Source organism: Solanum dulcamara, chromosome 12, assembly GCF_947179165.1.
Source record: "Solanum dulcamara chromosome 12, daSolDulc1.2, whole genome shotgun sequence".
In the NCBI taxonomy this organism is placed as follows: domain Eukaryota; kingdom Viridiplantae; phylum Streptophyta; class Magnoliopsida; order Solanales; family Solanaceae; genus Solanum; species Solanum dulcamara.
In genome coordinates, this window is record NC_077248.1 from 22338646 (window position 1) to 22352656 (window position 14011).

The window sequence follows — 14011 nt, forward strand, 5'->3', positions numbered from 1 at the left end:
ATTTGCATAAAAATTATAATTTAGAACATACTTATAGTCTATGATCATAATTGAAATACATAATAATAATTCATACTTGAAAATTAGGGTAAAACATGAATGCATGATCAATTGACTTGAAAATTATGAAATTGACTTGAAAACATATATGATCATATACTTTGTATCAGTCTATACATAATTCATTAAGATAATATCCTTTGGAAGTATAATTCAAAATACCCATGATTCATAACATGAACCCTAAAGATCAATATAGGAAAATTCCTGAAAAAACTCTTCAATTCAATGCAATAACCATCAATTTATATCAAAATAGACTCATAATCATAATTTGAATCATAATTCATGCAAATAGAATAGAGATCATAAACCCATAAAATCTCATGCTTGAATTTAATAGAAAACTTGAGAAATTGATTAGGCTTCATGGATGAAAAAATTCATAAATCAATACCCACATACCTTGAGTGAGAAGACCAAGAAATTTGAAAGAATTTGAGAGTTTTGATGGAGAGCTTGAGTGAATTTCTTTGAAATCTTCAATTGATTCCTTGAGAGCTCTTGTAGAGAGAGAAATATTTGAGTAGATGAATTGTAGAAGAATGAATTTTAATTAAGTGTTTAGGGTAGTTTATAAAGTAGAATTAAGCCCTAAAAAGGTTCAGGTTCATTAACTAACAATTATAGAAAAGTCTAAAGTACCCTTATTTAAAAACTGAATTCGGACAAAAACAATTGTCCAGGTCCACAACGCGGAGCTGCTCTCGGATAGGCCAATTTTTAGCGAATGAGATTTTGGCCAGATTTTGACTTGGAGAAAAATTACATTAAATGGGAACAAGTAGGTGACGCGGAGCTACCGCGCACCTCACTGTTTTGTGCAATTTTTGACAAAATTCATCTTTCGATACACGAGTCCTAAAAATCCACCAAGATCATTTTTCTGCAAGTTTTTCCCCCCTGATCAACATTCCGGACTCGAATTTGCCAAAAAGAATAAGGATAATATGTTACACGAGCGGCCCTTTCCCAAGGCATTCTTAAGGCACTTATGAACATTTTGAGGAATGTTACAATTGTCTTATTCATATATTGCATGTTTTATTGAGTTGAGTAAAATGAGCATTCATTCTATTGTTTTGAGTTGAGTATTCTTGAGTATGTTTTCTTTCAGCTATTTTACATACCGTACATTTCATGTACTAACGTCATTTGGCACTGTATCATTTTATGATGTAGATACAGGTGATAGAGATTCTCAACATGCTCATCATTGAAGATAACATTTCACTCTAACTTTTGGTGAGACCTCTTTGCATTCAGATGAGCTCTTATGTCATTTATTTCAGTCTTTACTTATTAATCTTTTGAGGTAGCCATGGGTCTGTCTCGGTACCTATTTAGGTTCAATTAGAGGCTTCATAAACTAGAAACAGACAGAGTAAAGTTTATTTAGTTTTATTTTCAAAGTTCATGATTTGCAAAAATTGAGTTTTACTATATTCAGAGTATTTTTGAGACTTAATTATGAGAAATTGCATTTTTTATAAATTTGCATGTCCATCTTAAACTATTTGAGTGAGTCAAGTCTTCCGCTGAGTAGTTAGCTAAAACCAAAGGTTCACTTGAGAACTATCAATGAATTTTGAGTGCCGGTCACGCCTAGGGTGTAGACTCGGAACGTGACAATATGTGTGTGTGCGTGTGTGGAAAAAATGATATGTCCTCCGTCCAAAAATATTTGTCATTTTTTGGTTGTCGAGAATTAATTTAACTAATTTTTACCGTTAATTTAGTATTTTATAATTAAAATTTAGGTATTCAAAACTATACAAAAAAAAATACATAAGATGCAATTTTTCTCATAATAAAATTATAAAAGATACATTTTTCAAAATTTATTTAGCTTGACTTTTGAGAAGGAAAATTTGACAAGTAATTTGAGATAGGAGTGATATCAAAATTCATTATTAGCTTGCTGATCGTTGAATTGCGCAAAGTATGGGGGGAAAAAAAAGAGAGATATAATTTAGGAGTAGACAAGTCAAGTTGTCTTAGATCCGGAGAGAGAGAGAGAGAGCAAGAAGAAAACGACAAGCTAATACTGCTTTCTCTGAACGTTCAAAGAGTGTGCTGATTTTGATTGACTTAATTTCTTGGTCACCACGGCCTACATTTTGCTTGGTCGCCAAGACTTTTAATTTTAAAATTCAAAATTCACTTTCTTTTCATCAACTATGGTATTATAATAAATTTAAAATTTATCATTAAATTCATAATTTTTTTAGTTATAAATTTATAATTAAAGATTTTTTTTATATTTAATAAATTTTAATTTTAATATAAAATCTAAATAAAAATTATTGAATTTATCTCGACTTCTACCTAATATTATAGCTCTACTCCGGATAATATATATATACCATCTTTATAAGTAATATTTTTAGACATAAAGACCGGATAGAGTTAAGTGTGTGCTAGTGAGTGTGAGATAAGGCTTTCAATATGGAGATACCCTACAATTTTGAACTTGCAATATTTTCATTTGCAATTATCTTTGTATTAAGATGGGCATGGAAAATCTTAAATTATGTGTGGTTGAAACCAAAAGATTTGGAGAAACAACTAAGAGAACAGGGTTTCAAAGGGAATTCATATAAGTTTATGTTTGGGGATATGAAAGAGATGAAGAAGATGGGTGAAGAAGCTATGTCGAAGCCAGTCAATTTCTCCCATGACATGAGTTGGCCTAGAGTCAGCCCATTCATCCACAAAACCATTACAAACTATGGTATGACTTCGCAATTCCAATATTCTTTTTTTTTTTTGGCTAGAAAAATATTTTATTTTAAATTTTTGAAGTTGGAGCTGTAGTTATTTGTTGTAGGCCATATTTTTTACAAAGAATATTTAGAATTGGAATATACTTTTTCTGAATATGATTTATACCTCAAATTTTTAAAAATTGTAAAAATTACCTGACTTGACTAATGTATCTGAAACAATCAATTCTCTAAAAAAAAAAAGTATCTCAAATAGATAGTCTATTAATGTCATAATTAAATCTCATATACAAGCTAGTTTTACTATTGCAAAAAAAAAAAATCAACTTTATTTGAAATTTTCTAAGTTAAAGTTGTAATTGATTAGAATTTTCGCAAATAAAATTTGTTCGTTTGAGGGTACTTTTCCTAAAAATATGAAATATATTTAAATGAGGTTATTTTTGTAAATGTAAAAAGTTTAGGATAAAATTTGAAAAAGAAAAATATAGTAAAAATAAAAAAAGTGAAAATAAGATTTTGATTATTTTTCAAATTTCAAATACAAAGTCAAGTTGTATTTGAAATTTTCATTGCCAAACGTTGTTGAATAAACTGGATTTTTGTTGGAAAAAAATGAACAAGGCCAAACAAGATAGCGTGTAGATTTTTCTTTATACCATTTGGATATAGAAGTTAAATATTTATTATAATATCAGTGCTGAAATTTTTATGTCGGCATCAGGTCATCATAAAACTTGCCTTAAAAAAATTATACATTTTACATTTTAGAAATGCTTCCTAGTAGATATTTCGTTGAATAATGTGATAGTATAAAATTTTTATATTAATTAATGATATATCTAAGATAACTTAAAACTCTTTAGTTTTACTTATGTGTTAACAATTTAAGTGTATTTTAGTTTATATCGTTGCAATAGTTCTACATGTTATAATAAGTCATTTACTGTTATCATTTCTTTTATGATCGATAAATTCTAGAGAATCAGTGGTGCAACATTAGGTAGAGATTCAGGAATCAGGAGCTAATAGGGCTAATTCTCTACTCTTCTTCTGTACATTTATATCATAGGTTGTGTTTTTGTTACTAGATCAAAATTTTGATGGCAAGTTATTTATTTTGTAGGTTAACAAATATACTCAATTATTATTATATATTAATTTAAAATTATTGATAATCAAATTTTGAGCCCGCCTAAGCTAAGCTGGTTGTGGATAGGTGAAAATAATTAAAGTGAATTTGTAGGTAAGAATTGTTTTGTGTGGTTTGGGCCAAGACCAGCAGTCATCATCACGGATCCCGAAGTTATAAAGGAGGTGCTGACAAAGAGTTATGTATTTCAGAAGCCACGTGGAAATCCACTCACCAAATTAATAGCAACTGGAATTGCTAGCTATGAAGCAGACAAATGGGCTACACATAGAAGGCTTCTCAATCCTGCTTTTCACCTTGACAAATTGAAGGTTTTATTACTAACTTACTTATATTCATAGTTGAAGGTTTTACTACTATCAAACTTACTCATATTCAATTTATTTTTTTAGTAAAATAAAGAAAATATACTTAAATTATTATTTTTTAGTTTCATATTTAAATTATTGGAGTGTGAGTTTCATATCTAAATTATCACTCATCACTCATTGGTTTGTGAAACACATCTCAGTGGTATGTATTACACACTCTCTCTTTTATAAACTTACCACATAAAATTTCACATGGATAAATATTTCACCTTTACAAAAATTAAATAAACTAATAGTATTAGTTAAAAGTTAAAGATTAAAGTATCACTGTCTTAAAAAATATTTAGATATTATTTTTTAAAAAAAAATACCTCATCCCATCTAATCCTTTGCTCTAAATTTTTATTTTATTATTATATTTTTCTCATTTTATCTTAGATATATACATATGTAAAAATAGACACTAATATGGTAAGAAATAAAATAATCTATACTATCAATATATATACTTTAACGTGTTGTGGCATATTATGTTTTCCGTAGTTGTAACTTGTAAGGTTAATAATCCAGTTTTAATCTTGAATAATTATTTTTTTAGGCGATTTGATAGTGTAAAAAATTTTATACGATCAACTTATAAAAGTTAAATTCTTACTATTTAGAATTTAAGTTATATACGTTGTCAGTATAAGATTTCTTACACTATCAGATTATTTTATCTGTTTAAGTGGATAATCTATTTTATTTTGAAGATTATTAATCCCCCGTCTTATTTTGTGATCTAATAATATAATTATTTTTCGTACTCGATGATGTATATGAACTTAAATTCTATTATTATAAAATATGCAGCATATGCTACCTGCATTTAAATGGACTGCTAGTGAAATGTTGAGCAAATGGGAGAAAATTGTGTCCAGAGAAGGATCAGAGATAGATGTGTTGCCATATCTTCAAACTTTGACAAGCGATGCAATTTCAAGAACTGCTTTTGGTAGTAGTTATGAAGAAGGAATAAAGATTTTTGAACTTCAAAAAGAACAACTTCAACTAATTTTACTAGTGTCACGCACTGTATACATCCCAGGATGGAGGTACAACTATTTTTTTCTAAAATAAATAGGCATGTTAGATAATCTTTCAATAATTTTTAAACAATACAAGTCTTTTGAATTTTCAAAGTCTGAAAGTAATTCCAGATTTATTCTCAATATCCTATTTAACAAATACATGAATTTATTTATTATCTTTATCTGATGATGTTTTACGATTAAATTCTTGATCTATAAATAGTGTTTGTTTCTTTTGAAAATCTTAAATAATTTTTAATTGAAAATATTTTAAAAAAATACATTGATCAAAAGGTGAAATTTAGATTCAAGAATAGAAGAGTTTTTGAATACAACACTGTGTCGATGCTATCACAGAAAACACCCACCTAATTTTATCAGAACTTTGAAACTAAGCGTACTTGGACCAGAGCAGGACTAGGATGGTCACTTTCCAAGGAAGTCCTTGTGTTTTATCCCTCGTTTAAAAAAGAGTTACAAAATTATATAGCTTCGTTGAATTTTGAAGATTGTATTATTATTATTATTATTATTATTAACAATTTGATATCATTCTTTCGTTTACTCATAGGAAATACTTTAACTAATTTCAAAAAATGTGTTTACGTGTTCTCCAAGTATTTCACGTTTCTTATATCTTGGTTTTGTAATAATAATAATGTTACCAGTTCTCTAACAAAAAATCCCTAGAATACTTTCCTTGTTTGCAACTTTGTGGTGATTTAATTTCATGAAATTGTAGGTTTTTGCCAACTAAAAGGAACAAAAGAATGAAGCAAATCTTCAATGAAGTAAGAGCACTGATATTGGAAATTATCAATAAAAGAATGAGGATGATTGAAGCTGGAGAATCACATGATGATTTATTAGGTATATTATTGACATCCAATTTAAAAGAAATTCAACATGGGAATAAAAAAATTGGTATGAGCATTGATGAGGTGATTGAAGAGTGTAAATTATTTTATTTTGCTGGGCAAGAGACTACTTCAACTTTACTTGTATGGACAATGATTTTATTAAGTCAGCATCCTAATTGGCAACATCAAGCTAGACAAGAAGTTTTACAAGTGTTTGGGAGTAGTGAAATTGATTATGACAAATTGAATCAGCTAAAAGTAGTAAGTATTCTCTACGTTCTCAATTATTTTAAACTTTCTGTTATTACAATAGTGTTCGGGTCAGTTTGCATCTTCTATTGCCTTTTGAACTTTGTTCTACCATAATTTTCACTTGTTTTACTGACAATTAGTACATACAATTGAGTTAATTTTATAAATAGTCAGTCAACTTTGATTTTGTTGCAAGTACTCTTTGTGATCTATTTATTTTTAATTTATAGGTGACTATGGTCTTAAACGAGGTCTTAAGATTGTATCCAGCAGGATATATGATTAATCGAATGATACAAAAAGAAACAAAGTTTGGGAATTTGTGTTTACCAGCTGGGGTGGAACTTTTGTTAGCAACAATATTGTTGCATCATGACACTAAAATATGGGGAGATGATGCAATGGAGTTCAATCCAGAGAGATTTAGTGATGGAATATTAAAGGCAACAAAAGGACAACTTGTGTTCTTTCCATTTGGTTGGGGTCCTAGAATATGCATTGGGCAAAACTTTGCTATGTTAGAGGCAAAAATGGCAATGGCCATGATACTTAAAAACTATGCATTTCATCTCTCTTCATCTTATTCTCATGCTCCTCATCCATTAATGCTTCAACCTCAATATGGTGCTCATTTAATTTTGTACAAGTTGTAGACATGGTCATGTGTTATTTATTTATATAAGTAAATGTTCTTCTTCAATTATGGTTCATGTAACTAGGAGTTTAAAGGGTTGGCATAGCTTATTTATAGGTGACTTATATATTCATGTTGTGTAAGAATGGAGTACTTTATTTATAATATTATCCATGTACTAATGTCTATGATTATCTTCTTCCATTATTTTTGCGCCTTAAAATAGATGGGATTTTTCTCTTTACTAAAAGGAGGAAACATGGTCAAAATTTCCTCTTAGTTTTCGTTTAATAGTTAGCTTTAACTTACCAACCAAACTTGTCAATTGGATGGAAAATCTCAAATGAGGCAAAATTATTCATTTTTCTCGTAAATGACCCATCACTAAATTTTAACCCATGATCCATCTAACTAACTTAACCCAAATAAATTAACCCATATCCCATATTCATTATCCAAACTATTCCCAAATGACTTTATTTAGGGCAAAAAAAAATTCTCTTGGTAGAGAGTTCTTCCAATTTATTCCCCTCCCCTGTTGCTTAATTATGTCACAAAATAGTTATTCATCTCAAAGAAAGTGTAGTTGTGGTTTGCTTGTCAAAACTCTGACTTCGGGAAAAGAATTTTTCAAAAATGCCACATTTTTCATGAGTCGAGTTTGAAAATATCGCTTTTTCAATTGAAAAAGCATTCTCAGAGGTACACATGATTAACCCGAAGACTATTGGGGTATTGAAAAACTGTCAAAGAATGATCGAATTCTTTTTTGAAGCAACTCAATGAATCAAAAATGAGTTTGGGTATCGACCCAGATGAGAATATATTGACGATTAACAAAGTTGTAGCGGTTGATTGGCTCTTTTGTTTTGAGAAGTTGCTCTTCATTTTTCTTACGTGATGTTACGTGTATATTGATTTTCATTTAGTTGTGTATTTTGTTGCTACAAAAATTGCCATTTTCCTTTCCCATTTTGGTTGGGCAATTAGCAAATTGCAGATTCTCAAAATAAGTAATTCATGGCAGATTCAATTTGGTTCATCATTTGAAATTTTCAACCTATTCATCTACGGAAGAAAGAGATGAAGAAGATTGGAGAGATGGGTTTGGAGATTTAATTGGTAGGAGTCTCAAAAGTGCCAGAAATCTCTTCATCAATGGCATAATTAGTTAGGCTTTCTGCCACAACATTTCCTTCCTTGTACACATGAGAAAATCAAATTTATTTATCCCTCAACAATGTAAGAATTTTCCTGACTATTGTATCAACCGGCATGGTCTTTGAGTACAAGCTTGGGAGGACCAATTTGCTGACGCACTAAGTCAAAGGGCCGAGTTAACATCCAACAAATTCGAATTAGAATAGATAGCATCCATTAGGGGCCGTCGATCAAAACACTATGTATGGATGATATGAACTGCCTAAATAAGAATTCTTGAACAGCAAACAACTAGTTCAGATATTCACGACCAAGAAGTACTGAATTCTCTTTCGGATAGGCTCCGAAAGGAGAAGGAAGAATTTATTTAGTATAGGTGGATCGGATTTGAATTAAAAGAGAGAACCAAGTAATTTCACTTGAATTAAAGTTTTTCATCCAATTGAGGGGTATGAGTGGTAAGTTTGTAGACGACAAGGTTATAAATGACCGATAGTATAACAAAAGATAAAAATTGCTTTTAAACGAAAGTTGATGAATAATTTTGACAATTTTCCCATTAAATAAATTACGAAAGAAGTTGTGTGTATTCATAAATGACCCCCAATCTTTAAAACCGTATGTGCAACTAGCCAGTCCCTAGTAGGATACAAAACATATGCTAATATTTACCTACCAATAATATAAAAGATAGTTTTTGTATTTTCTTATATATAATCATTCTCAATACTCCCCCTCAAGTTGAAGCATGCAGAGGACAAATGCCCAATTTTGTGAAAAATAAAAGAGAATTGAGGATGTCCCAAAGATTTGGTGAACACGTCAACAACAACAACATACCCACTGAAATCCCACAAGTGGGGTTTGGTGAACACGTCAGTAAGGTGAAAATGTTAGAAGGTATCAAAAGATTCACGTGTGAGCTAAACACGTTTAAAAAAATTATATGTGAGAAGGATCAAATATACCCCTGAACTTTTCTAATCTAATAGACTGTAAAGACACGAGTCTACACCTTAATCAAGATACATTACTTGAAACTACGAGCGATTCCAAGCTAATCCTTGGCATAACACATCAAATCATATTATAAGAAAACTAAACGAAAGCTAAAACATATGCATAATAGATCAAGAAGACCGAAAACTAGTGTCTGAAACAAGTCTCTAATATCTGAATCAAAAGAAATAAGTTTATCGGAATATAACCCACGACTACCATAACTTATCAACAGTACTAACTCAAATCCAACTAAAACCTATCTCATGAAGTCCCAAAATAAGGAGGACTCACCAACTGTCGATTAGGAACACTGCAATGCAACTAGTTATAAGTGTGGGAACGAGCGTCGGAATCTACATCATAAAAGAATGCAGCGTAGAAAAAGTATGCATTAGTACGTGGAATATACTGAGTATGAAAGGACACCAACATGCTCAAATAAGTTATAACAAATGGATGAACAGTGAAATAAGACTTCAAAAGATCATCAAATAAGGAACTTGAAAATAAACTTGACATTTTCCGCACCGAATGTCTTTTTCGACTAAATTCGACATTCTCAAGCTAACGATACCGTTGGAATTGTGTTCTAAAAGGTTCTCTACCCAAATTTTTGACCGGAATCAACCGCTCAAGTTTCGAAAGCTTAAAAAATACGAAAACTTGCATAAAATCCAAATAAACGACCATGCGACTGAACTGTCAGTCCCAGCAAGTTATAAATGACTTGGGGTCGCTACACGAAAGCTCTAAACACTGAAAAAAATTAAAAAATGGAGAAAATGACCGGATGAGTCATTACAATATCAGAACCTTTTCCTTTATAATTAATTTCTCTAGAAAAATAAGAAATCTTCCTTCCTCTCTTTTCAATATACTTCTTATTTTATTGTTTCATAGCACACCTCTAAATGTTATTCCCTCTAGTCAATATTAAGTGAAATTTTGTGATATTTTTCATAGTTCAAAATAAGTGAATTATTCAAAGTTCAAGATAATTGATAAAAAAATTATTTTCATATTTATCATTCATTAATGAAGTTCTTAATGACTTTATATTTTTTAGAAGACTAATTTAAAAATAATAAAAATGTAATAGTGGAAAGTAGCCTTTAATTTATGTCCTTTAATATTTTTTTCTTAAGAGATGTGATATATATAATTTAAGACTATTTGTTATGGCTAATCTTACTAAACTTGAGATTGTTACCCTTCATAGTTCGGGCAAGAACTATATTTTATGGGTACTAGATGTTGAAATCCATTTGGATGCAATGGATCTTGGAGACACAATTACAATTGAAAATAAAGTATCAAAATAAGACTGTGCTAAAATAATGATATTCTTGCATCATTATATTGGTGAAAGTTTGAAAATTTAAATATCTAACAGTCAAGGATTCATTTGTTCTGTGGAATAACTTGAAAGAAAGATATGACCACTTGAAAATGGTCATACATCCAAAGGTACGATATGATTGGATGAATTTAAGGCTACAAGACTTAAGTCTATTCATGAATACAATTCTGTCATGTTCAAAATTACTTCTCAATTGAAACTATGTGAAGATACGGTTAGTGATGTTGATATGATGGAAAAAAACGTTCTCCACTTTTCATGTCTCGAATGTGCTCCTACAGCAGCAATATTGAGAGAAAGGTTTCAAAATGTATTTTGAACTGATTTCTCATCTTTTAGGGGCTGAACAAAATAATGATTTGTTAATGAAAAATTACGAGAATCGACCTGCTAGATCTACACCATTTCCTGAAGTGAATGAGGTGTACGCCCACCATACTAGGCGTGGAAGAGGTCGTGGTTCTAGTCGTGGATGTGGACGTGGTCATGACCGTAATTATGCCCAAGAATGAATTTTTTTTCCGGTGTTAATCATTTATCAAAGAAAAATCAATATAAAAACGAAAAAGAAAAATATGAGATACATGAAACAGTAAGAACAAACTGCTTTCGATGTGGTGAAAGGAGTCACTATGCACGTGATTGTCGTGCTCCCAAATATTTGGTTGAGCTTTATCAGGCATCACAAAAAAGAAGAATAAAAATCTTGAAACTAATTTTATGGCCGAAAATCATGCTAACTTCACACACTTAGATGTGGAAGATTTATTTGTCCATCCTGAAGAAAAGATAGATCACTTGATTGGTGATGATTCTGTGAATATGGAAGAATATAATGATCATGTTTAATATTTATTAATGATAGTGTTATTAATGTTTGTTATTTTTGTACTGGTGAAAAGTAAATGATATAAATATTTATTCTTGTTCACATATATTAAAATTCAGTATAGTAGTCCATGCATTACTACTAACTTACTTTTAGTGATGGACATAACATAATGCTAAAGATAGAAATCTACAAACAAACATCTTTCCACTAATAGTAAAGGAAGTAATTAGAAATTTTTGGATAATGAGAATTTTTTCTGATTATGAATTTTTTTTTGATAAGATTTATCCCCTCCACTTTATTGGAAATTTTCTGATACGATTTGCCCCCTTCATTTTGTTTATCACCTTCTTGATAAGATTTGTCTCCTCCAGGTTTCTTTATACATGATTTAGCAAAACGTGACCTTCATTTGTTACTACTATTTTTGTCTATTTCTTGATTTATTTGATTCTCTTTATTACAATAAAAGTGAGACCTGATTTTATATATATTATTGTGATGCAAAATTAACCAATACTTTAAGTTTGTTAGGATGACTAGATAAAAGTTTTTATATCCACATAAATAATCATCATCATTTTTATATATTATTATATTATCTAACTTTTATTTTAAAATAAATAAATAAATTATTAATAAAGATTTATTTCATTCTTTTTGAATATATGGATAATTCTCAAAATAATTATGAAGACATTTGCTTGATTGATTCTGGTATAACACACACGGTATTCAAAAATTAGAAATATTTTTCTCATTTGAGTATGAGCAGTATAAATGCCATTACAACTTCTGATAGTGCTAATTTGATTGAGGGCTTCGAAAGAGCTATTATAATTTTGCCTAAGGGAACGAAACTTATAATAAATAATGTAATATTTCTCCTCAGTCTTTGAGAAACCTGTTGAGTTTTAAAGATATCCGTAAAAATGGTTATCATATCAAGACAGTTGATGAAATGGATCTTTAATATCTTGGTATAACCAAAATTATTTCGGGCAGACATGTGTTATAAAAAAGTTTCCAGCCTTATCTTTTGGATTGTATTGGACAAAGATTAGTGCAATTTAAGCACATTTTATAATAAATCAAAAATTTACTAATTTCAATATTTTTGTACTTAGGCACGATATTTTGGGACATCCTGGATCTATAATAATGAGACGAATTATAGAAAATTCAAATGAGCACCCATTAAAGAACCTGAAGATTCTTTTAAATGATTAATTTTCTTGTACTGCTTATTATCAAGGCAAGTTAATTGTGACTTCATCACCAACAAAAGTTGAGATTGAGTCTCTTGCATTATTGGAACGTATACATGGGATATTTGTGGACCTATTCACCCACCTAGTGGGTCGTTTACATATTTTATGGTCCTAATAGATGCTTCTTCTAGATGGTCTCATGTGTGCATGTTGTCATCTTCCAAATTGGATTTTACAAAATTGTTCGCACAAATTATATGACTACGGGCACAGTTTCACTATAATCAAATTAGAACAATTCGCCTTGATAACGCAGAGTTTTTATCCCAAACATTTAATGATTATTTATTATTGATTGCGATACGAGTACAACATCCTGTAGCTCATGTTCACACTCAAAATGACCTTGATGAGTAATTAATTAAACGTCTGCAGTTGATAGCAAAACCATTGCTTATGAAAACTAGGTTGCCTACTTTTGTGTGGGGTCATGCAATTTTGCATGCTACAACACTTATTCGTCTCAGGTTGATTAATTATCATAAGTTTTCTCCATTGCAATTAATTTTGGGTCAATAACCTAATATATCTCTGTAAAATTCCAAAAATTGAAAAGTCAAAATGAGAGAAATTTAAAAAAAATTGGACTTTATCAGTTTAAATAAGTCGACCTATGACTTGTAGATGGATTCATAGGGTTGACACTGAGGAAAGGAAAATTTGGTTAAGCGTGAGAGGGTCTACGAGTCACCTTAAGACCCATAAGAAAGTTGATGACTCATAAAAATGAGTCGTAGGGTCAATACCTTACAACCTGTTAGAAAGTTGACGACTCGTAGAAATGAGTCATAGGGTCAATGTCTAATTTCTGAAGAATAACAAGCCTTAGTATTTTTTTTACGACTCAACATGATGAGTCATAGGAATGTTTACAAGTAGTAGATGAACTCGTAGGAAAGGGTCCTGAAATATGGAAAATTGCTAAGTGTTGGGGTGACTTATGTGTCGTCCCTACTATCTCTAGGACCTTTGACGACTCATAAGGATGGATCGTAGAGGCCAGGGCCAGCATCTAGTAGCTACTATTTTAGAGCATCACCTTGACGACTCAGCTTGATGATTCGTAGAGGTTTCTATGAGCCGTAAGGGGCACTCGTAGGGTAAAATTTAGAGACTCAGATTAAAGTATGATGCAATGAATTGGATCTACGACCCGTAGAGCTTTCGACGATTCGTAGGGCCCTATCCATAGGGTCTTCCAGATTCATTTAATCAGGGTTATTTTCATCCTTTCTCATTCTTGATTCATTGAACCTGGACAGATTTTGAGTAATGTTCAAGACCTATAACTACCCTCATTCTTGAAAATTCCCCTACTC

General features: G+C 30.6%; 1 protein-coding gene across 1 annotated transcript; it reads left to right on the forward strand.

Annotated features, from left to right (window-relative positions):
* Nucleotides 1-2429: 2429 nt before the first annotated feature.
* LOC129877130 (cytochrome P450 CYP72A219-like) lies at nt 2430-7248 on the forward strand. Its single transcript, XM_055952616.1, has 5 exons — nt 2430-2794; nt 4033-4250; nt 5103-5344; nt 6063-6441; nt 6663-7248. The coding sequence occupies exons 1-5, from the start codon at nt 2509-2511 to the stop codon at nt 7083-7085; spliced, it is 1548 nt and encodes a 515-aa protein (XP_055808591.1). The 5' UTR covers nt 2430-2508; the 3' UTR covers nt 7086-7248.
* The last annotated feature ends 6763 nt before the right edge of the window (nt 7249-14011 follow it).

Bases quoted from the DNA above. Each gene is read 5' to 3' on its own strand.
- LOC129877130 (XM_055952616.1), top strand. From the start codon at position 2,509: ATGGAGATACCCTACAATTTTGAACTTGCAATATTTTCATTTGCAATT. The intron at 2,795-4,032 runs GTATGACTTCGC...GTGAATTTGTAG, and splicing joins CAAAACCATTACAAACTATG to GTAAGAATTGTTTTGTGTGG. The intron at 5,345-6,062 runs GTACAACTATTT...ATGAAATTGTAG, and splicing joins GTATACATCCCAGGATGGAG to GTTTTTGCCAACTAAAAGGA.